The sequence below is a fragment of the Pseudovirgaria hyperparasitica genome (assembly GCF_010093815.1).
Source record: "Pseudovirgaria hyperparasitica strain CBS 121739 unplaced genomic scaffold EJ05scaffold_13, whole genome shotgun sequence".
NCBI lineage: Eukaryota > Fungi > Ascomycota > Dothideomycetes > Acrospermales > Acrospermaceae > Pseudovirgaria > Pseudovirgaria hyperparasitica.
Genome location: NW_022985561.1, coordinates 902,996 through 926,341, shown reverse-complemented (window position 1 = coordinate 926,341; position 23,346 = coordinate 902,996). Strand labels below are relative to the sequence as shown.

General features: G+C 50.6%; 6 protein-coding genes across 6 annotated transcripts; 5 read left to right on the top strand and 1 right to left on the bottom strand.

Annotated features, from left to right (window-relative positions):
• Positions 1-575: 575 nt before the first annotated feature.
• On the top strand, positions 576-3,497 carry EJ05DRAFT_442071 (plasma membrane ATPase; the record flags this gene model as incomplete). Its single annotated transcript, XM_033742016.1, has 3 exons — positions 576-1,025; positions 1,079-3,401; positions 3,451-3,497. 3 exons carry the CDS (start codon positions 576-578, stop codon positions 3,495-3,497), a joined length of 2,820 nt encoding a protein of 939 aa, XP_033598064.1.
• Positions 3,498-3,872: 375 nt separating this feature from the next.
• Positions 3,873-5,461, top strand: EJ05DRAFT_108514 (Aldo/keto reductase). Its single transcript, XM_033738987.1, has 4 exons — positions 3,873-4,309; positions 4,476-4,599; positions 4,681-4,837; positions 4,893-5,461. Exons 1-4 carry the CDS (start codon positions 4,247-4,249, stop codon positions 5,437-5,439), a joined length of 891 nt encoding a protein of 296 aa, XP_033598063.1. The 5' UTR covers positions 3,873-4,246; the 3' UTR covers positions 5,440-5,461.
• A 129-nt stretch (positions 5,462-5,590) lies between these two features.
• On the top strand, positions 5,591-7,936 carry EJ05DRAFT_108334 (DUF382-domain-containing protein). Its single transcript, XM_033738985.1, has one exon. The coding sequence runs from the start codon at positions 5,833-5,835 to the stop codon at positions 7,573-7,575; it is 1,743 nt and encodes a 580-aa protein (XP_033598062.1). The 5' UTR covers positions 5,591-5,832; the 3' UTR covers positions 7,576-7,936.
• A 237-nt stretch (positions 7,937-8,173) lies between these two features.
• EJ05DRAFT_108358 (uncharacterized protein) lies at positions 8,174-10,503 on the top strand. Its single transcript, XM_033738986.1, has 2 exons — positions 8,174-8,327; positions 8,475-10,503. Exons 1-2 carry the CDS (start codon positions 8,299-8,301, stop codon positions 10,294-10,296), a joined length of 1,851 nt encoding a protein of 616 aa, XP_033598061.1. The 5' UTR covers positions 8,174-8,298; the 3' UTR covers positions 10,297-10,503.
• A 206-nt stretch (positions 10,504-10,709) lies between these two features.
• Positions 10,710-14,311, bottom strand: EJ05DRAFT_442065 (beta and beta-prime subunits of DNA dependent RNA-polymerase; the record flags this gene model as incomplete). Its single annotated transcript, XM_033742015.1, has 2 exons — positions 10,710-13,509; positions 13,563-14,311. 2 exons carry the CDS (start codon positions 14,309-14,311, stop codon positions 10,710-10,712), a joined length of 3,549 nt encoding a protein of 1,182 aa, XP_033598060.1.
• Positions 14,312-19,153: 4,842 nt separating this feature from the next.
• On the top strand, positions 19,154-21,892 carry EJ05DRAFT_108234 (ARM repeat-containing protein). The gene is made up of 2 exons (XM_033738984.1): positions 19,154-21,002; positions 21,058-21,892. Exons 1-2 carry the CDS (start codon positions 19,262-19,264, stop codon positions 21,702-21,704), a joined length of 2,388 nt encoding a protein of 795 aa, XP_033598059.1. The 5' UTR covers positions 19,154-19,261; the 3' UTR covers positions 21,705-21,892.
• The last annotated feature ends 1,454 nt before the right edge of the window (positions 21,893-23,346 follow it).

Below are 23,346 nucleotides of genomic sequence, written 5' to 3'. Positions count from 1 at the left end.
AATGCACTAATTATATCGAAGAGTGTCTAAGGTGTCAACAGTAGACACTCGTTGGGTGCGGAAATGATTGAAATCACATGAGGTATTAATAAACCTATTTTTCTCAAAGGCTACTGCGGCTAGGATTGGGGGCCGCAACTGCGTGATGTGCCGGATGCGCTCGCTACTTACGCCAGCGCCGGCTGCCTGAGGTGTCTTCTTCCTTCCACACGTGAGAAGTTTCTCATGTCCTCGTCTTTCCCATCGTCGTCTTTCAACTCCTTCAGACCCGTCGTCCGTTTCTCTTCCGTCTGTGATTTTATTATCTGTTGTGCATTGCTATATAATTAAGCATCACCTGCATGCACCTGCACATGCACGTTCATGCAGCATAGTAGCCAACGCGATCATCATCTAACAAGGCATCTCCGCACCGCCACCAAGCGGCCCGTTCTCAAGCCAAGCTCTCATCCTACGCCGCGCCCGGCTCTGCAATTTACTGCCTCACTCATCCCTCTCTACAAGTCTACACCACGCTGCCGTTGACTCGACGACAATCACTACGCCCGTCGCGTCGTGTCGTCGAGCCATCAATCATGGCTAGCGATGATGTTACACCTAATCACCTTGGCACCGACGTGCCATCCGGTCAGTTCGACGAGAAGAAGGGTTCCAGTTCGGATGAAAGGCCTCGCGGACTCCCTACCCAGCACGTTCGCGCGGCATACGCTGCCCTGGATGAAGAGGAGGAGGAAGAGGATATTGATGCACTGATTGAAGAGCTCGAATCGGTCGACGAGAATATAGACATCGAAGACGAGGAAGATACGCAACCCGGAGGTGCACGTTTCGTATCAGAAGACTTCCTACAGACAGACACAAGCATGGGTTTGACTGAGCAAGAAGTCTTGGCTCGGAGAAGGAAATTTGGTCTGAATCAAATGAAGGAAGAGAAGGAGAACCTGGCCCTCAAGTTTCTTATGTACTTTGTCGGCCCCATACAATTCGTTATGGAGGCCGCCGCCATTCTCGCTGCGGGTCTGGAGGTAAGCCAAAATCGGCCCTTGTATCACGCGCTGTCACTAATCCGCTCATGTAGGACTGGGTTGATTTTGGCGTCATAATCGCTTTGCTACTGCTAAATGCTATGGTTGGTTTCATCCAGGAATACCAGGCCGGCTCCATTGTCGAGGAGCTGAAGAAGACCCTTGCCCTCAAAGCCATTGTCTACCGCGAAGGCCAACTCATAGAATGCGAAGCCACTGAGCTTGTCCCTGGAGATCTTCTACAAGTCGAGGAGGGCGCTATCATTCCTGCTGACGGCCGTATCATAAGTGAGGATGCCTTCATCCAAGTAGATCAGTCGTCCATCACCGGGGAGTCTCTAGCTGTTGACAAACATGTCAAAGATGTTTGCTACCAGTCTTCTATGGTGAAGAGAGGTACTGCGTTCATGATAATCACAGCTACAGGAGACTCAACTTTTGTCGGCCGTGCAGCCTCCCTGGTCGCCTCCGCTAGCTCTGGGACTGGCCACTTCACTGAGGTGTTGAATGGCATTGGAGTCATTCTGCTGATCCTCGTAGTCGTTACTCTCTCGGTCGTATGGATAGCATCGTTTTACCGCTCGAATGGAATCGTTCAGATTCTTCGCTTTACCCTAGCCATCACCATCATTGGCGTGCCTGTCGGTCTTCCAGCCGTAGTCACCACCACTATGGCTGTAGGTGCTGCCTACCTTGCTCGAAAGCAGGCCATTGTCCAGAAGCTCTCTGCCATCGAGTCATTGGCAGGAGTGCAAATACTTTGCTCAGACAAAACTGGTACCTTGACGAAGAACAAACTTTCTCTCGCCGAACCCTACGTCGTCGAGGGTGTTGAACCTGACGATCTCATGCTTACAGCCTGTTTGGCTGCCTCGCGGAAGAAAAAGGGCATTGATGCCATTGACAAAGCATTTCTCAAGGCACTGAAGTACTACCCACGTGCGAAGAGTGTCCTTTCCAAGTACAGAGTGGTTCAATTCACCCCTTTCGACCCGGTGTCGAAGAAAGTTAAAGCTCTGGTAGAAGCACCCGGTGGAGAACAGATTGTTTGCATCAAAGGTGCTCCTCTCTTCGTTCTTAAAACGGTCGAGGTCGACCATCCCATTCCTGTTGATATCGAGGAAGCCTATAAGAACAAGGTCGCCGAATTCGCCGCTCGTGGTTTTCGCTCTCTCGGTGTTGCTCGGAAGCGCACAGGCGAGCCATGGGAGATTTTGGGCATCATGCCATGCTCTGACCCACCTCGCCATGACACCGCTCGAACCATCAACGAGGCGAAAAACTTGGGCCTGCAAATCAAGATGTTGACAGGCGATGCTGTTGGAATCGCTCGCGAGACATCACGTCAGCTCGGTCTCGGAGATCACGTATATAATGCTGAACGTCTAGGTCTTGGTGGTGGTGGCGAAATGCCCGGGTCAGAAGTCTACGATTTCGTTCAAGCTGCAGACGGATTCGCTGAAGTCTTTCCTCAACACAAGTACAATGTCGTAGACATTCTTCAGAGCCGTGGCTTTTTGGTTGCTATGACAGGTGACGGCGTCAATGACGCTCCGTCTTTGAAAAAGGCTGATACTGGAATTGCCGTGCAGGGTGCCTCTGATGCAGCACGGTCCGCTGCCGACATTGTTTTCTTGGCTCCTGGTCTCTCAGCAATCATTGATGCTTTGAAAACATCGCGACAGATTTTCCATCGTATGTATGCGTACGTGGTTTATCGTATCGCGTTATCCATCCACTTGGAGATATTTCTAGGTCTCTGGATCGCCATTCTCAACACTTCGCTAAATCTGTCCCTTGTTGTATTCATCGCTATTTTCGCCGACATTGCGACACTCGCCATTGCCTATGACAACGCCCCTTACGCAAAGCTACCAGTCAATTGGAATTTACCTAAACTTTGGGGTATGTCCGTACTTCTCGGTATAATCCTTTCCATTGGCACCTGGCTTACTTTAACCTCCATGTTCGGTCACATCACAAGTAATGAACAAGGAATTCCCCAAACAGGAGGCATCGTTCAGAACTTCGGAATCCGCGATCCAGTTCTCTTCTTAGAGATCTGTCTCACCCAGAACTGGCTCATCTTCATCACCCGGGCTAACGGGCCCTTTTGGTCGTCTATTCCATCGTGGCAGCTCACGGGTGCCATTCTCTTAGTCGATATTCTCGCTACTTTCTTCTGTCTGTTTGGATGGTTTGTCGGTGGCCAAACGTCCATAGTTACGGTGGTCCGCGTCTGGGCGATGTCGTTCATTATATTCTGTGCTTGTGCTGGCGTATACTATCTATGCCAACGAAGCGCCGGTTTTAACAACCTTATGCATGGTAACATTCGAAAGAAGAAACGGGAACACAGGGTTAACGAAGATTTTGGTAAGTTCCATCATATGGCGCGATGACCATAAATATTAATTCTTCACAGTTGTATCGCTTCAGAGAGTCTCTACGCAACACGAAAAGAGTGCCTAAAGGACCACTCCTATCGGTCGGACTACAATTAGAACACCCATACACTCTGAAACCGGCGTTGGGAGGATTGATGCTTACGTATCGATGCGCAATAGCATCCCTGCCGCTGTGAACTTACTGTAATACTGTAATGTCTTATGCGGTAGCTGGGCGGTGAATTGTGATTTGCGGTCGATTTTTATGGGGAGAAGTCCTCGCTATGGTCTAAAGGGCCTGTGATACCAACTTACTTTATTTTATTCGCTGCGCTTCTATTCTACTGAGTAAGCCAATACTTCCATCACGGGATGGAGTACATATGGGCGGCTATCATTGTTCGTACTGTAGGCGTCGGTACTGATAAGTCACCATTACTAATAGTAATATGTATGACGCGGGCGTTGTCTTTACCTTTACATATTCAAAGACAGGCCTCGCCTTAACTTTAGTGACATCTAAATACCATTCGACAGCAGCGCCGCCTACGACCTTCCGAACACCTATGAAAGTGGGATGTGCTTAGGCAGGCCCACTTTACGTCATATGCGCCACTACACGCGTGAGGTGTGCACAGTAATCCAGATATCTTTTCTTTTGTAGATCTCTAGATGAACGGAGCGGCGAGCTTGGGTATACACAGCAGACCTAGAAGATAAATTGTTTAGGTGACTCACACCGAGATATTCGCCCGTCAATAAATTATACCATTTGCCTAGACCGAAGTCTGTTTGTTTCCACTCTAATTACCATCTCTTTCAGCCTTCCCAGTCATGGCAAAGATTTATACTCCGATTCCGAGCCTCAAGCTCAACGATGGAACATCCATGCCCATGGTAAGTTTATATACTGGTGTATTTGAGCTCATTGGTACCCCGCCGTATGTCGATTCCTGACGGGCTGAATCTGTTTCAAGCCCAAAGGTCATGACACAGGTATGGATGGTGGACTATGTGTCCGCAATGTTTGCAATGAAAATAATACTGATGCTTCTACTTACAGCTCGGTTATGGTACTGGGACTGCATGGTTCAAGAGTGGAGATGATACTAAGGTGGACCGTATTCTAATCGATACAATCAAGAAAGCAATTGAGATGGGGTATACATATCTTGATGGTGGTGAGAGTCAGTAATATTGCCATCTTAGCTCCCACTATCCCACCATTAAAGGTACACTAAGATATGATAGCTGACAAATCGGAACAGTGTACAAGACAGAGGCTGAACTTGGCATTGCCATCCAAGAGAGTGGTACTGACAGGTCGAAGCTATATGTCGTCGCTAAAGTCATAAATAACCCTCTTGATGTCGAGGGCTCGCTGCGAGCGAGTCTGAAGAAGTTACAGCTGGATTATGTTGACCAGTACGCAGTATGATGGGATGTTTATGGGGGCATTGAGGCACTAACGTTCCGTTAGATACCTCATTCATCACGCTTGGTGGACATCTTCTCCGGCCGACATCCAGAAATCTTGGGCTCAAATGGAAGCCGTGCAAGCGTTGGGCCTCACTAAATCCATTGGTGTCTCAAACTTCCGTCCACAAGATTTCGAGGTTCTTCTCCGGACTGCCAAGGTCGTTCCAGCTATCAACCAGATCGAGTTCCATCCATACCTTCAACATAACGCCCTAATTGAACTGCACAAGAAGCACGGTGTTGCAACCTCGGCATACGGGCCATTGACACCAATCGTCAAAGCTGCTGGTGGTCCGGTGGACGAGGCGCTTGCGAGACTGGCGAAGAAGTATGCGGTCAGTGAAGGAGAAGTGTTACTGAGATGGTGTATAGATCAGGATATCATCCCGATCACGACGAGCTCCAAGGAACAGAGATTGAGTGACTATCTGAGAGCTGCGACGTTCAAATTGAATCCGAGCGAGATCCAGAGTTTGAAAGAAATCGGGGAGAACAAGCATTTTAGGGGATTCTATACTAACAAGTTCGAGGTTAATGACCGTACTTAATTGAGGCAAAGCATAATTAGTGTAAGTAGTTACCTGACTTATATTACATCGAGTGTTTTGCTGGTATGAGCACATAGCCCAAGCACAAGCTCCGGCTATAGTTGCTGTTGACTTCGAAGAATTCTGAGTGTCTATGTATGTGTGTTGAGTTATAAAGTTGAAATCGCTAGAACATCTTCGCGGAGGACGCTCACGTGACCATGTCAATTAGCGACTTTCCGTACAAGAACTTCAAACGCCAAACACGCCGCAACCTCCCTTCATCATCATCAACGCCCAGACATCTCATCCTGACGCAAGCCTTCGTGTTAGTAGTGGACACCTTACTGCTTGCGTGCTGCAAAGATCAGTTACTGCCGTTACTAATCATCTGCTAGCAAGGCAGTTGTCGCGATGTCGGGCACGAAGAAGAAGGAGAATAAGAATCACAAGCGGCGCGCAGCTCAGAAGGCCAAGAAGGATGCAAGTTATATCTCTAAATCTTACATTGTGCGAACCAGTGCTAATATCCGTGTCGCCCAGGCATCATTACGCGCAGAGTCAGAAGCACCGATACCTCAATCTGTGCGCGGTGATTCCCCATCACCAGACCCAGCAGATGTCGACGAAAAGCACTCAGCCGCTGTATCTTTCGAGATTGACCCATCTGATCCTCTATACGCACAGTTCAAATCCGTGTTTCAGAGATTAGAGCAACCAGAAGCGGAGGCCACGAAAGAACCCGCAAAAGCTGAGATATATTACGACGGTGACGATGACATCCCAGACGAGGAGGACGAGTCAGCAAAAAAGCTCTCAAAGAGGGCGCGAAAACAGCAGAACATGTTGTCAATCGCGGAATTGAAAGCAATTGTGAAGAAACCCGAATTAGTGGAATGGACAGATGTCAACGCTCCAGACCCTCGTCTACTGGTCTCAATCAAGGGCCATAGGAACGTTGTACCAGTACCTCAGCACTGGGCACTGAAACGCGAGTATCTTTCCTCGAAGCGAGGCGTGGAAAAACCGGCTTTCTCACTACCAAAGTTCATACAAGAGACGGGCATTGCAGAGATGCGTGACGCACTTCTTGAGAAACAAGCTGAGCAGACTATGAAACAGAAGCAGAGAGAACGCGTTGCGCCGAAGATGGGTCGACTCGATATTGACTATGGAAAGCTATACGAAGCATTCTTCAAGTTTCAGACGAAGCCCGAGTTGACACGATACGGCGAAGTCTACTACGAAGGAAAGGAGTATGAGACAAACTTGAGGCACCTCCGTCCTGGTGAGCTAAGTGAAGAGCTTAAAGATGCTCTGAATATCCCTCCAGGTGCTCCGCCACCATGGCTCATCAATCAACAGCGATTCGGCCCACCTCCGTCATATCCTGCCCTCAAGATAGCAGGCCTGAATGCTCCTCCGCCTCCCGGGGCCCAGTGGGGATTTCATCCTGGTGGGTATGGAAAACCCCCTGTCGACGAGTTCAATAGACCTCTGTATGGCGGTGACATCTTCGGTACTGCGATCCTGCAGCAGCCGCAGCAGACAGGTGAGCCAGTTGAGAAAACGTTATGGGGAGAATTGCAGCCACCAGAAGAGTCTGAAGAGGAAGAAGAAGAGGAAGATGACGACGCAGACGAAGATGTAGATATGAGCGATGGAGACATTCCAGATACAACAAGGGCCGAGTCTCCTGCACCGATCCCAGTACCGCAAATCAGAGACGAAAGGATTGCGTCCGACTTTTCCATTGGCAAGGGAGGGAGACGTGGTTCCGCAGATGCCGGTCCTCCTCGTGAGCTTTATCAGGTCGTTCAGGAACAGAATGTACGCTCAAAGGGTTTCTTTGGCTCCGATCGCACGTATGATATCAAAGCCACGCAGCGTGATCCCGACGTGCCAATGTTGGGTCGCGATTCAGGCAGAAAGCGGAAGGCTGGTGATGTAGACGTCTCAGTCGACGTCGATGCGTTGGCAGACGGAGGAAAGCTGAGCAAGGAGGAGCTTCAGAGACAGTACGATGCCCAGAGGAAGGCTGATGCGGCAGGTGCATGGGGTGGAGGCGGTATTGATCAAGATGACTTGAGTCAGATGATTGCGGATGAGAGCAGGAAGAGGCTGAAGAAGGACGAAGAGAAACGAGGGCGAAGATGAAACAAGATGTGAAGAATACTCAACGCGTCGCTTCAGGAAGGACGATAAGTGCGCACAAGGATGAAAATCGCGTCCGTTTTGAGCTATATGGTACTACGTTGCATAAGTCGGAGTACGGTGCAAGAAGGTCTGTGGTAAGGCCGCAACATTCAGCGAAATAGCTGAAATGGTATGGATTGTAAAGATATCAAATGGAACGGGTTTTAACAAGGACATTGGAGGATTGTAAAACCGAAATGGAAAGATGAAGCTTTAAAGAGCACTCGACGGCCAAATCGTCCCTTGCGACCAATATGAGGACACAAACAAAGAAAAAAGATGAGCTCAAGATTTGATATGATGAAGTATGCACGCCTCCCACCGCGACCAAAACTTGAACCTGCGAATGACCCGTATGAAACACCCGGCGTCCGTACAGCCCGAACTAAAGAACCGCTGATATGGTCAGTGAAGTGCGCAGAAAGGGGAACATGGCTTTGTTCACTGGTTGCTAGGTGATATTTGACAATGAGCCAAGCCCAACACGTGACAAGCGCGTCAGTCGCCAGCGTCGAATCAAAATTTCGAGCTACATGCCTCACTTCACGCTGCCACCACGTCAGTTCCACCACATCGACGCTCGTTTCTCAGCTCTACTTTGCAGCGCTTATCACTGCTTGGTGCAGATTGTATTGCACTGTCACTTTTCTCCCTTACTAACACCAGTGACTGAGACTCTAGACAATGGATCGCGACCGTGACCGCGAGCGGAGGTATGTGAACCGATCTCATAACGTCAGAGAAGAGCGGTACTCCAAAAACCGCATATTTCATGAAACCTTACTGGCTGGCTCGCCTCAGTTCTCGCAAGCTCAGCAGAGAGAAACTGCCAAAACTCACCATGCTGATCATATCAACAGTAGCAACTGGAACTCTTATAGACCCGGTGCAGGTGATCGACGACCTTCTCCTCCTCGCCGTGAGTATCGCAATTCGCGCTCGCCGCCACCTCGCGGGGCTGGTCGTGCAGCAGCCGATACATGGGCGCCCTCAGGCGGTCGAGCTGGCGGCCGTCCGCGAAGCCGCTCTGCAGATACCTTCCGTCGTCGATCACGCACACCACCTCGTCCTTTTCGCGCTGAGAATGATAGCTGGAGAAGAAGCCCGCCTCGTCGCGCGCCTTCACCTCGCCGAGAGAATTTCAGAAGAGAAGACGATAGACCACGCTCGCAGTTAAGAGGAAGCCTTGGAGGCGACAGCTATGTTGGAGGGAGAGACACTCGTCCAAGGTCGCCCATACGTAGGGAAAGATCGCCGCTGCCAGTCAAGAGGGGACGGTCACCTTCGCCAGTTAGAAGCAGGGGACGCTCACCGCCACCAAAGCGCGAGAGGTTCGATTCTCCACCGAGGCGCAGGTTCGAAGAACCAAGATCACGAGCCGAAAGGTATCAGGTTTCCAATGCAGTCAATCATAGAAGCACTGACTTGATGGCCAGTCCCCGTAGACGCGACTTCTCTCCTCTTCCTCGCGAGAACAATTATCGACCGCAAGCCCGTTCGCGCTCACCCCTTCGTCGCGATGATCGACCAGATCCATACAAAGCTGATACCTGGAGGAGAAGATCGCCGTCACCACCACGAAACAACTTTCGCTCTGGTCAGAATTCAGGAAGAGAGTCTGGAGCTACTTCCAGGAGGGCTTCACCTCGACCTTTCTTCCGTGGCGGCAGAGATGACGAGCGGTCCCCTCGGGACAGGCGTTTCTCCCCTCGGCCACGCTCGCCTCTTCCGCGCGCTAGATCCCCAGCATTCCGCCACCGCATTTCCGATCGTGAGGTTGAACGAGAGCGATCACCCGAGCCTCGAGAGTCTATCCCTCACTCGCCCATTCCTCGTTCACCAATTGCTCGCTCAGCTTTGGCTTCTCCTAGAGATCGTGAACCTCCCAATGGTTCGTCTGTCGCACCCCCGACTGGTCCGCGCAGAGATGCTAGTTTTACGCGCGCTCCGCCCACGGGACCCTCTGGAGCATCTCGTACTTATCCATCACCCGCCATGTCTCCTCCCTCTGGTCCAGCTGCCATGCCTAACCGCGGTTCTAATCCAGTTCTTGGCGCGCCATCTCGTCCCCGAGGAGGTGGCCGTGGTAATTTTGAAGGTCGCGGTGGCTTTGAAGGCCGCGGCGGTTTGGACTCGTCCCGCGATTACCCTTCACGAGACTTCTCTGGCCCACCACCACGCCGCGGCTCTGGCTTTGGTCGTGGTGGCTATGAAGGACGCGGAGGTTATGAGGGCCGTGGAGGTTATGAGGGTCGTGGAGGATACGAAGGTCGTGGAGGCTACGAAAGCCGCAGCTATGGCAATGCGCCGCCCCCCGGTCCTCGCGGTGGCTCGTCCTCGACATTTGCCGCGCCTGGCTTTCGTGGCTCGGCCAATAGCACCTCAACCACATACCCACGCACCAAGCGCTTCAACGACCACATGGCCGACCTACCAATGCCCATCCCTGGCGGCGTCAAAGCCCCGGAGCTGTACGACACCACGAAGCTCAAGAAGCTGGAGGATGAGGCGGAGAGGCTGCGCCAGGCCATCAACGACAAGGAGGCGAAGAAAAGGAAGAGTCTGAGAGAGTGGGAGGTCATGGAGCGGGAGAGTAATCTGCAGGCAATGCGCGCGGACTTGGCCGAGCAGCAGTTGAGTGCATTGAATGGCGAGGCGAATATGGGCGGTGCTGCTTTCTGAGACTGTTTCTTTTCCCCGGCTGTTGGGATAAGCAGGAAAGGTGTGTGTGTATAATAGGAGAAAGTGAAAGTTGGCTTGGATTGGGAATCTTGCGAGAGAAAGTCTGACCCGAAGAAGCACAGGTCTTTTTCGGTTCTTTGGTGTGTCCTGGCGCATCGAGGGTCTGTCTACTCGAATCGGCGCGTGGTGTGTATGATAATCACAGCGAAAATTGAAAACGGTGAAGGCACCGGAAAACACTTTGGTCGTAGAATCAAGATAGGTTATAATAATTACATTTCCATGCAATGTGCAAATGCTGTAACATCTTTTCTCCTTATGCACACACACCCAAAACACCTTCCCATGCACCCCAACGCGCTATGCTTTTACATCATTTCCACCCCCTCCACCCCCTCTCCCAATTTTAATCTTCACTCTCCCCTAGGAAACTCCTCGCCCAACCCAAACCCAGCCTTCACATTCATACTCAACAGCTCCTGCATCAGCAACTTTGCCGCATACGGAATCGTCAAACGCACGACGCCCTTGCGGCTCTTGCACACGCCACACCAGCCCTGATAGCCCATCATGCCGCAGCCCTCGCAGACATCACACTCATGCGCATCGCTACTCAGCATCAGTCGCTCCAGCAGCAACTGACTGGCACCATACGCAATCAGACAGTCGCGCTCCATCTCACCCAGGCGCAAGCCACCATCGCGCGAGCGACCCTCGGTAGGTTGGCGAGTGAGGATAGCACGCGGGCCACGGGCGCGCGAGTGCATCTTGTCCTGCACCATGTGCTTGAGTTTCTGGTAGTAGATGGGGCCGAAGAAGACGTATGCGGGGAGGGGTTCGCCGGTGATGCCGCTGGTGAGGTAGTCCTTGCCGGAGTAGCTGAAGCCGTGCTTGACGAGCAGGTCGGACATGAGTCTGTGGTCGCTGCCGCCAAAGGCGGTTCCGAATTCGAGGGTGCCGTTGAGCACGCCTGCTTTGCCGGAGAGCAGCTCGAGCATTTTGCCGACTGTCATGCGCGACGGGAAACCGTGCGGGTTCATGATGACGTCGGGCACGATGCCGGCATCGGAGAATGGCATGTCTGCGTGTTCGGCGATGAGTCCGACGACGCCCTTCTGTCCGTGGCGGGAGGAGAACTTGTCGCCGAGTTCAGGACGTCGCGTTTGCCGCGTTTGGATCTTGATGATGGGGGTGTCTTGGTCAGAGGCTGTGATCATGAGTTTGTCAATGTAGCATGGATCTGGGAGGCGATAGTTCATGGGAGTAGTCTTGAACTCAGTGACTGCAGTTGAGTCGGGTTTCTCGAAGGACGATGTTGTGCGGGTGGGTGTCTCTTTGAGCATGTAGGTGTTGTCGCGTGCGAGCGGTACGCCGACTTCGACGAGGCCGTCGACACCAAGCTGGGTGTGTCGTGGATTATTGCGGTCGACGGCTGCACCATTAATGCGGTCTGCGAGGCCGGATGCATAGGTACGTAGGGTCGTGGAAATCTTCTTAAAAACCTGGCAGCGGCCAAAACCACGGTCGCAGGAGGCCTTGTTGAGGACAAGAGCATCTTCGATGTCATAGCCTGAGTAGGACATGACGGCGACAGTCGCATTTTGGCCGGCCGGGAGCTTGTCGTATTTAATCAATTCGATGGTACGTGTTTTGACCATGGGCTTCTGCGGATACACCATGAGATAGAGGAGGGTGTCGATACGGGTGAATTGGTTGTAGGCGATAGCACCGATGGCTTGCTTCCCCATGGCGCATTGATACGTGTTTCTGGGAGACTGGTTGTGGTGAGGGTACGGAATGAGACCAGCGACAGCGCCGAGAATAGTAAAAGGTTCAATTTCAAGATGGGTAGTGTGTTCGTTGATGTCTGTTTCGTAGAGGGCAATGTTGGAGTCGTTTTCTTCGTTAACGTCAAGGTACTCAACTAGTCCCCGTGACAGGAAGTCATCAAAGTCCATAGTCCCTTTACGAAGAGCTTTCAGGTACCGTACAGTGACCTTAGAGTGTCCTCGCTCAACAATAATTAGAGGACGACAGATTCGTCCTTCGTCAGTGGCAATGTGGACTCCATTATGATGGTGGTTGATATGGATGCTCACGAATTCTGATATCCGGCCCATACGTCGAAATCTGCGGAAGCCGTTGAGGAATCTCTTGGGTTCTCGCGTTAATGCGATGGGTGTTCCATTGATAAAGATGATATAAGCGCCATCTCCGTATATTTCGCTGCCACTCGCAGAAATGATGTCCTCAGCTCCTAGGATATAGACTAGCTGACGAACAGGCTCTTCATCGTCATCGGTGGTGATATGGGTCATGAGTGCCAAGTTCTTGACTAGGCCACAAGCCTCTCCTTCGGGGGTGTCAGAGGGACACAACATACCGAATTGCGATGGCTGAAGCGCACGAGGTCCAGACACTTTCCTAGTCTTCTCAAACTGACTTGATATGCGGGTCATCATACCCAAAGCACTAATATAACTTAGGCGGCTGAGCAAGTGGGTGACTCCAGCCCGTTCCATCTTGAATCGCTTCAGGCTCCAGTTGCCAGTCGCCATGGCTCGCTCCATACCAGAGGTGATATGGTGGGCAAACATACCCATGTGAGAATGGGCATCGAAATCGGTCCTAGATGCGCGTTTGAAGACTTTGTCAAAAGCGAACTTCAGATCAGTCGTGAATTTTTTGAAATGATCTTCGAACAGTAGAGATAGCATCTGTCCGGCAAGTTCAAGACGCTTATTTCCCACATAGTCCCGATCATCGACCAGAGAAGGATCATGCATGGCCATAAGCACTCGGCGAACCATAAATGCCACATATAAGGCTTTTGGCTTGAAGTTCAGTCCTGTGACCGGAACGTGAGTGATCACGACGGATGATAGACACTCTATGGCCTCATGCATGTAATTGCGCTTTTGCGGTGGTCCAAATCCCCGTCTCATGCTTCGTACTCGTGCACCGATGTACTCGAGGGCTTGCTGTTGTGTAAAAACGCTCTCTCGCTGGCATATCTCGAAATTTATTGTGAACTCGTCTTGATATAAATTGTCCGCCCCAGCAACCAACAAGAGAATCTCTTTATCAGTCTGGACACCCATCGCTCGAAGGACGATCACGATCGGTACATCTTCGTTGAGGACGTTGTGCTTGAGGTAGATACAGCCCTTTTTGAGTAACACATATGTCTTCGATTTGCGTTCATGGGTTGAACTGTAGACTGTTAGCTTGTCGAAACATGTTTTCGTGTTGCCGAAGGAACTTACCTGGTGACTGAAGCCTGAACTATACCCTTCGCAGTTTCAACAATGACACGATTCTTGCTCAGCTGCTCTTGTACCAGTATGACCTTCTCCTGACCCCGAACAATAAAGTAACCTCCAGGATCAACAGAACACTCTCGTAACTTGGACATTTCTTTGTCTGTCTTGCCATTGAGAACGCATTTACTGCTCTTCAACATGATTGGCATCCGACCGACTTGCGTGCCTGTTCGTCGGACAATTCTATTTTCTTTCCGGTATTCCATATCAACGAAAATGGGAGCAGAGTAGGTCATGTCTCGTAGACGACATTCATTTGGAGTCACAGTTGACTTGAGAGATGGGGTTTCATCTTCCTCTGGGCGATTTGGAGATCCAACCCTTATACGAGTGAACCTGAGAAAGAACTTCTCGTTCACGTCGCTAAAGACGTATCTGTTTGCATCTACAATCTTTTGAAGCTCTGTATCGACAAAGAAGTTGTACGAGTCGATATGCTGTTTCACAAGTCCTTTGACCTTGAGAAAAGCAGGTAATAGATTCCACTTGTCTTCTGCAGTATTGATAGGGTCTGTCAAAGACTTATTGCAGTAGAATGGCTCAAGTATAGGGTCGAATGTGTCTGCTTTGGATGGGTGCTGAGGCTTCTTCCGCCGTGTAGGCTTGCGCTCCTGTGGTACTCCCGATTGATCTGGCTTATATGTGCCAGGCGCATCTTCGTCCTCCACGACTACAGTTGCAGGCTCAGTCATACATGCTGGCGCACCAGCTGGACCGTCAGTCGAGACTGAAGCGTCGGTCGAGACTGGATCTGAAGCTGAAGCTCCATTTGACACTTTCGCTCTGGATGCGGCCTTGGTCTTTGTAGAAGGTCTCCCGGGTTTCTAGAGCGTAATAAGTAAGGCTTCAGACCGAATGTGTGAGTCAAATGGTACCTTTGCTGGAGCTTCAGCATCTCCGGAGGGCTTCGCTGAAGCAGCCTTCCTAGCCTTAGGAGGCATATCGGCGCTCGAGGAGGCCTAGGAGTTGATAATTGTGGCCCTCACAGATACTGATAGTCAGCAGGAAACGCGTGAATCATTGAGCGACCTTGACATTGCACGCGCGCTGAAGCAGCGTAGCCAGACAGCTTTTTACTTTTTACGGGCCGCTAAAGAGTTGATGCCTGATATATCTGGCGACATATCAAGGCGAACATGGTGGGGGAGCTCCGTTCAAAGCTAATTAACGATGGCGGGGTTCATGCTCGTAGATAGCTCGTGCCGTCAAGCATCGCGGAGTGAGGGGGGGCCGAGATAGTCCAAGATACTGGTGGCATCATCATTGCTTTCGGTATATCACTGGCACAATCTGTCAAAACTTGCCAGGTGCTTGTACTGCGCTGCACACATCAAAAGAATTCGCTCCCACAGATCCGAGAGAAATCAATTGCGAGTACCGGGTACACGTAACATATCTGCGCAACAAGCCACCGCAGCAGATCACTACAGTGCCCCCCGATTTTCGGAAGTAGCTACAGCCGCCACGAAGATCGTGAGGGGCTTGGGCTCACATGAAATACAACAACAAGACTCTGCCATCAGCTCCATGCCGCGCTGCCTTCTCGAAAATCAATACACTCGGGGCAAAGCAGTCTAGCCTGCCTGGTACTTAAAGTCGTGATGCTTCGCGATGTATCATGGCAGCCTTGTCGCGACGCGAGGGTCCCCTCTGCGACAGCTAACATGCTGGTAGTTGCGTCGAGATGCAAGGAGGTGGCAGCGGCCTAACGGTCTGACAATGAGACACTATTACATTCCCCAGCAGTTGGGCTGCGTCACACTTCAACTCTTTCCTGGGAATGCGAGTACAAGGACTAGAACAAGATGCATGATCTCGAAAGCTAATTAACCGCCACCTGGAGGAAGTCAGCGCCAGACCAGCCCCAGCGCCAGACCAACCCCAGCCCCAGCGTCTTAGTCGGCCGTGAAGGGTGGGGAAAAGTGGGATGCTTGGGAGAGGACCCTGATGGAAAAAAGCTACAAGGTCGAGCAGTCGACAAGAAGAAGGAAGAAACAGCTACGTACCGAGTACCACCGGTCCACTTCGAAGCCGCTGTTTAACTATAAAGGGGCAAGCTCCAGGGCCGAGCAGTGCCTGTCCAGTGCCAGCAACATGTCGGGACTGTGGATGTAGCACTTGCTGGTACTACAAGGAGCGGTGAGCAGTCTGGGAGTGTGATTCGGTCTTTCTCCCATCGAGTCCTCGAGTCAGCTAAGCTCTGAAGTAAGCCTCTAATCTATTGAGAGACTAGACGATGACAGATTCTCTGCCAGGCTGGAGTGAGGATTCAAGAGCCTAATTCAATATTTGCGTTTTGACTGTAGCCAGAGAACAGTAGGATTCTGTTGTTTAAAATCGCAATCGCACCTGTCCACGGCCTCTTGGAACGGTTATGAATCCCCAATGAGCAGAATGTTCAAGGAAGGCGCTGTTACACTGGAACAGTAGCTCGCGCCGCGGCCCCGCCCGGCTGCATCTCATCACTTCGTTTGACGTTGTGGTTCCCCGCGATGGCGAGTGTGATGGCGACTTCAATTAAAACATGACTGGCGGATGGTGCGGTAGCTACGGAGGCAAAGGCGCAGACGTCCGTGTTCCGCTAATCACAAGCAGATCTCTCCTAGACAGCACAGCTTGGGGAGACGAATTGATCAGCGCTTTCGGCGAAGGGATCGGAGCATTGCTATTCCCCTTGCTGATGTACCGCAGCCGCCGCAGATTATCATGATTGACAGTGCCCGCAGTGGAGCATTCTCCGCAGAGAGAGAGTGTGTGTGTGTGAGAGAAAGAGAGAGGGAGAGAGACAAAGACCATCGAGCCTCTCGAGTCTACTCTCGGCCCCTCCCATGGGTTACGTTGCGTGACTCTTGATGTAGCCTGTGGTTGACAATAGTGCGTTCCAGAACAAACCTTCCCGGAGATATAATTATGGAGGCAGGATGAAGAATGGAATAAGGGAGAGAGTGTGTGAGAGTGAGAGAGATGGCTCATTAGAGTTGGCTGGCCTAAGGAGCCGGGAAGACGTGGCTTGTTAGAATAGTCGATGGCACATGCAGATGCAGACGCAGTATATGCAGTATGCAGGCAGGTATCTATAGGAGAGGAGCCAGGATGAGGAGGAGGATGATGTAGCAGAAGACAACAAAAGCACAACGTTGTACAGTTAGTATTAGTTCATGATGCAGGCAGCTCGGCTTTGGTATTATTATGTATGTACAGTATTAGATTGGGGGGTGGGTGGCCTTGAAATGCCTGATGGTGCCGCCGTCGCCAGCGGAGCACTAGCTGTTATTGACCCGGAGGAATTACCCTACTGTACCGTAAAATAGGGGATTAGTTATAGCTACTTTCACGGCTAATACTGCTGCTACCCTGCCCTACCCTACCACCTACCACCTACCTAGGCAGTGCCGTTTACAGGTTACTTACTACTACTGCTTCCTTCTCCTCCAACCCTTCCTCCATCCTTTCCACATATCCACACACACCTAGACATACTCTGTATTTGTACGAAATTCAACTTTGTGGCCCGGACCTTCTTTGTATTCGTTTAGTAGTTCAAAGCCCTTGTTCCTTGCCTGCCGTCATCCTACCGCCCTGGACCGACTCGGATCATCAGAATCGCTGGACGCAGGGACCATTTGCGCAAGCGCCTCATTACCAGGGGCCCATCCATCGAGTCTCCCGCCCACTGCGTTTGAAGAACACGCTCCCTCTTTGCTGCACTCTTCTCACCACTTCTACTGCTCACAATCTGTGACTTTCACGGGCTCTGGCCCATATCACTCTACGACTTCTTTGTACACTTCTTATTCCGTGAGTCTTGTAAGTACCCGGCTCCAGAGGCCTTGTCACTGCGACCCAACTCGCATTAAATTCCCCACACACCGCCAACACAACCCCACACAATTCAGAAGACACCGACCCTCAGAGTGCTAACGCTCCCATTGTAGGTACAGATACTTCGAATATGGCCTACTCTGCAGGCATCAGCGACCGCCACGACGACATGCGCTACCGCAGTGCTCAGTCTCCTCGCGATGAAACCTTTACGCTTACCTCCCCCCTTCGAAGTATAGGAAGCCAAATGTCGAATCACAACTCAGGCGTCAACGACGCACGAGGAAGTTTACAAAGGAGGTTCACCACGAACACTGTCCCAACATTGCCCACTCTTTCTCCTCTTTCTCCAATCGGGCAGCAAAGACGTCAGGCGGCCGAACAGCCAGACTATACCACAGCCGTAAGTCGAACAAAAATTCCTTCGTTGGATGCACCCTGTGGGACACGCTTCACTAGAGTACCTCTTGCGAATCATGCTCTGGTGATCTCCTAGTTGTGTGGCCATGTGTATTCAATTTCCAAAGCTCTTGCAATTTGTAGTTTTCTGAAAATAATTCGCTAACCTGTGAATTTATTCAGACGTTTCACAAGGTCCAACTTGTAAGTATTATCCCGTATCTTATGTCACGCTCAGTCAATCAGGAAGTACACGTCACGGTACATCTTGCCCCCCTTGCTTCAGCAACCGAGATCAGACCTCGTGAGGTTTGAAGGAAACAATACCGGGGATCTTCACTTCTTCTCATATTACAATAAGCGTCTTTAAGAACCTTTGATTCTTTCCTTACTTCACATACCCTCTCTGTCAAACAAATACCCGGCAACTGCGAACTGAATCCAAAACGAGACCTCCGCCTGACCTGAAGTCTAAAGGACAATAAGTTCAGCCTTCTTAACAGGTCTTCTCAGTTCTATTCAGTCTGCAAATCAGTCGTCGCTACCTGGTAATTCTTTGAACCGTATCGCCATATATCTTTCGCAAACATCTGCACGATTCCTCTCATTATTTTTCGTTGTTCACCTCAAGTCCATCTCGTCAACTTTCCGCAGGCTTCAATTCAACGTCAGACTAACCTACTCATCATTTGCAGCTGGAGAAAAAGAAACTCGAATACGAATATCTTCGAGAGCAACGCCGACGCTTCGAGGCCGAAATGGAGCTACTTGACCGTCAAGCCCGCCGTGAAGAAGACGAGATGCATCGCTTAGCGAGCGATTTGACTCGTGGGAATATGCCAGGGCGACAGAGTGAGCCCACAACACCACCGGAGTATCGTGACAGTGGATTTCCGAATGCCTTCTCAAAGCCTAATCGCTACTCCTCGGCAAGCATTACTTCATTGGCCTCGCCTCCCGGCCTTTCGAACCGTCCAAGCAGATCTGGGTCACAGATCACCCATTCTCATAACGGTCATTCCCAGTCTATCTCTCATATACCTTCGAAGTCAATGCCTGGCTCCCGCCGAAACTCCGATGAGGAGGAAGAGGATGATTACGATGACTACGAGCTTTCGAGTGTGAATCATAGAGCAGCTGCAGCGTACGTACCCCCTCCCCTCCCCTATACGAGCCTTTACCCAAAACACGTAATGGCTGCCTGACTTCACCTGTTGCCTGAGCATCGAGAGTTCACGTCACCGCTATTGTGTCGCGTGCCGGAGACATTGCCGTCCAGTTTGCTACCTTCGGTTGTTAGGGGTAGTCGCCCATACAACGCACACGGGTGCACGGACAATAGCAAGCTCAAGCAATATCACCCTTGCGTGACCCGCCTTGAACACAACACTGACAAGAACAATAGCTTGAATAGAAAATCTATGCCAGTTACCGGCTACGATCTTACATCTCAACGTGTCAACTCAGAGCTCCCAGATCTTGCATCTGTTCTTGGTCACATTGACACTACAAAGTTCCTTTTCGACGACCAAGAAGACAAACCTGTCAATCATCACACTCCAGTTGCTTCGCCGGATCGTAGGTCTTTCCTTCACATGAACACGACAAACGACAAGGATAACTTTCCGATCCTCATTCGACGTGAAGATAACAATACGATGCAGTACTCTGCTCTAGACTCTGCAACAGAACAATCGCCTAGTACTGAACCTCAGTCACAGACCGGTTGGAGCTCATTCGCATCTCGTCACCGCCAATCCCAGTCAAGCCTCCCGATGAACAATCTTCATCAGCAGTTGGAAGATCTGAACATTTCATCACCTGTAGAACGCACCGAGCCATCGTCAAGAAACATGGCTGGCCCTGGAAACAGCAGGAGATCTTCGGATTTGAAGTTCAGCCCATTCGGACAGTCAAACAGAGCATCCGCCCATGCGGCACAGAACGGCTCGTTTACAATGCCAAAGTTGCAATCTTCGTTTTCCACTAACGATATTCCTACAGTCAAGAACCCTAATGGCATCAATGGCGGCCAAGGTGCAATCACACCTAGCACGGCCAATTCGCACGCTGAAAACCACTACCACAACCATAATGCAAGCATTGGTCGTATCCCGACAGGTGTCCCAAGCAATCGTCAGAGTAGAGACTTGACAGCTACCACTACGCAAGCTGAAGAACAGCGTCCGGTAACTCGTCAGTCTGCACTCCATGCGAGTGCTGCGCCCTTCAATTCTGGTGTAGCTTCGCCAACGAATGCACCTGCCGCGGTCAACGCAACCCCGAACAGTGCCATGATGGGCCCTTACGGAGCTCCAGCATTTTTCGGTGGATATGGAATGAATATGATGAACCAACAAATTGTTCCCCAGCAAGGCCAGTGGGCGCAGGGTGCCGTTCCTCAGATGTATCAAAACCCTTACACGCAATACGGTCCGACGTACCAAGCCTACGCTGCTGGAGGTCGGTTCAACGACAGTCAGCCCCGTGTAATTCAATCCCGCAGGACGGCTGGTCAGGAGCAGAATCGTTTTCAAGATTTTGACCTTGACACGCAGCGCAATGAAATCTTGGCCCTCTGTAAAGATCAGTACGGATGTCGTTTCCTTCAAAAGAAGCTCGAGGAACGCAATGAAGACTTCACCTTGGCAATCTTTGAGGAGACAAAAGACGCAGTCATTGAGCTCATGACGGACCCATTTGGTAACTACCTCTGCCAGAAATTGCTTGAATATACCAAAGATGACCAGCGCACTGTGCTCATCAAGAACGCCGCCCCTTCCATGGTCGGAATTGCGCTCAATCAGCATGGTACTCGGGCTTTGCAGAAGATGATTGAGTACATCCTGAACGCTGAGCAAATTTCTACCATCATCGAGGCTCTGCAGTCAAATGTAGTTGCGTTGATCCAGGATCTCAACGGCAATCACGTCATTCAGAAGTGTCTCAATCATCTTAAGCCTCAGGATGCCCAGTTCATCTTCAGTGCCGTTGGCAACAATTGCGTCGAAGTCGGCACTCACCGTCATGGCTGTTGCGTTTTGCAAAGATGTATCGACCATGCATCGGGAGACCAGAAGAATATGCTGATCCATCAGATCAGTGAGTCAAGCATCAAACTCGTTCAGGATCCGTTCGGCAATTACGTCGTTCAATACATTTGTAAGTTCTCGTCCCGAGTTCCTCATTCATCGGCAGTTGCTAAAAGGATCACTAGTGGACCTCGCTGAGCAGAAGTTTACGCACCCACTTTGCGTAAAATTTATGGGCAGAGTTGTGGAACTGTCCAAGCAAAAGTTTAGCTCGAATGTCATCGAAAAATGCATCCGCGTGGCTGCTCATGAGATAAAGCGTGTCATGATTGACGAAATTCTTCTTCCTGGAGAGCTTGAAGGCGTCATGCGCGATCCGTATGCCAATTACGTCATCCAAACGGCGTTGGACTACGCGGATAATGATACTTGCATTCGATTGATTGACGCAATGCGACCAATTATTCCAGGAATCCGCCAGACTCCGTACGGACGTCGTATCCAGACCAAAATCCAGGACCGCGAAGCGCGTCTTGCTCAAGGAAGTGGTCCCGCACTGATCGATCCCCAATCGCTCGCGACGTCGCCAATGACTTCGCCACATGCATCTCAGGCAGTCCCATATAATCCAAACATCCAGAGCCCGCAGAACCCATATGTCGGCTTGGCAAACGGCTACCAGTCCCCCCAGCGCATTGGCAATCCTACCCAACCTGGATTCCAGAACAGTCAGCACCAATCCTTCGGGCGTGCTGCTGCTTCGTACGGCATGAACGGCGGTAACATGAACAGCAATGCGGGAGGCATGGGCAACAACATGGGTTACTTTTGAGTAGCGACTGTATAACTGTCATCAACAACCGTTCTCATTTCCTACGCACCGGCGGCAATCTCAGACGTACTACCACCAGCTCGTCATTTCTTCGACCAAGCGTTCAATACATACAGCATAACATCACGGCCGATTCTACACTTAGATCCTGATGTGCATCCATTTCCGGAGTTTCCATTTCACGAACCGCCACGAAGACAAACCCTGTTGTACAACATTCGGCACGATATTCTTCATCTCCTTTCTCGGTCTGTAAACTCGATCTTCGATTTTGACAGAAGCACAGCAACCATGCATTGGCTTTGCTTCTCGGCCCCCTTACGACGATGTACCTGCATTCACCCACAACTTCAACACTGTTATTACCCCCTCAAGCATGCATACGACCTTTCATGAAGACAACGTCTGGTATCATACGTCCGAGCACCGTGTCTCTCTGATAAGCCAAACTCACAACCCAACACCTATCCAGTCCAATACTGTACACCTGTCAAAGAAGAGAACGGCTTCGGACAGTGGCACTTTGATCTGAGGGGCGAGGGCGAGGTTTAATCTTTGTAAAGCTGACACGCATTTCCTATATTTGCTTTCACGATACGTCACCACAATTTCCTTTCTTTCCCTCTTCACGTTCAAGACCACCTGCATCTGCACGTGTTGGCTCTTCCGTGCGTGAAGGCGCGTCTGCCAGGGCTTAGGTCAGCAAGTTACTTCTTCTTCATCCTTGAATTACTGCTTTGTTATAAAAATCACGAAATTGGGGACAAACAAGTCTTGCTTATTATGGGACGAGACTATCATAGGGCAATGTTTGTTACGGATGGAGAAATCACGATTCGGCATGGGAAGCACAATTGTTGTGGTACTAGCTGATGTGGTGGGTTGTGGAGCTTGTTTTGCGATGGACATGGTAATGCATGGATTGGTTGTTATTCCACTGGATGTAGCAAATCGTGGTTATTCGAAATTTCTCCTTGTGCACCCACCTGGTATGAATGTGATGGATGATAAGATATGTGTGATTGCTTTGTTTCCCATCCTATGTCTACGTCTATCTAGATCTATGGTACGTTTGTACGTCCGTTAACGTGCAAAGCTTGCTTCATTGGTGACGTGAGCTTTTGACACGCTTCCCATGTGTGTGAAGTTTGGGCGCAAACCGATAAAAACTCCATTTGCGACTATGCTGAGTACCTTGGATTGTCGCAATCTCGTTGATCTTGTTTGGGAACCGAACAATCCTCTTTTTCCAGTTTCTTTTTCATGGAAATAACATTTGCTTAGGGGGGAGAGAGATATCCCGAAGGTTATCTGAAGGAAGGAAGGAAGATATACACGGTAGAAGGCCCATCATCCACTCCTCAAGACGCTGCATAGTACGCTGTGTTTTGAACGAAGAAAAGGGTGACAGTCAATACGACACAGTTTCTGTTTTTATGGATTCGATGTTCGAGAGCTAGGGTGTGGTATGGTTATCGAAAGGGGGTCGATTTCGAGCGGTGTTGGGCCTGTCTGTCTGGTAGGTCTGGAGTGATGGGTGTAGTATAAGGGGTGGTTGGGTACTACGTTGGTATGTATGTTTGTTTGGTGTTATATTACTATGGGGGAGGGAAGGGAGGAAGGGAAGATGGGAGCTATGTGA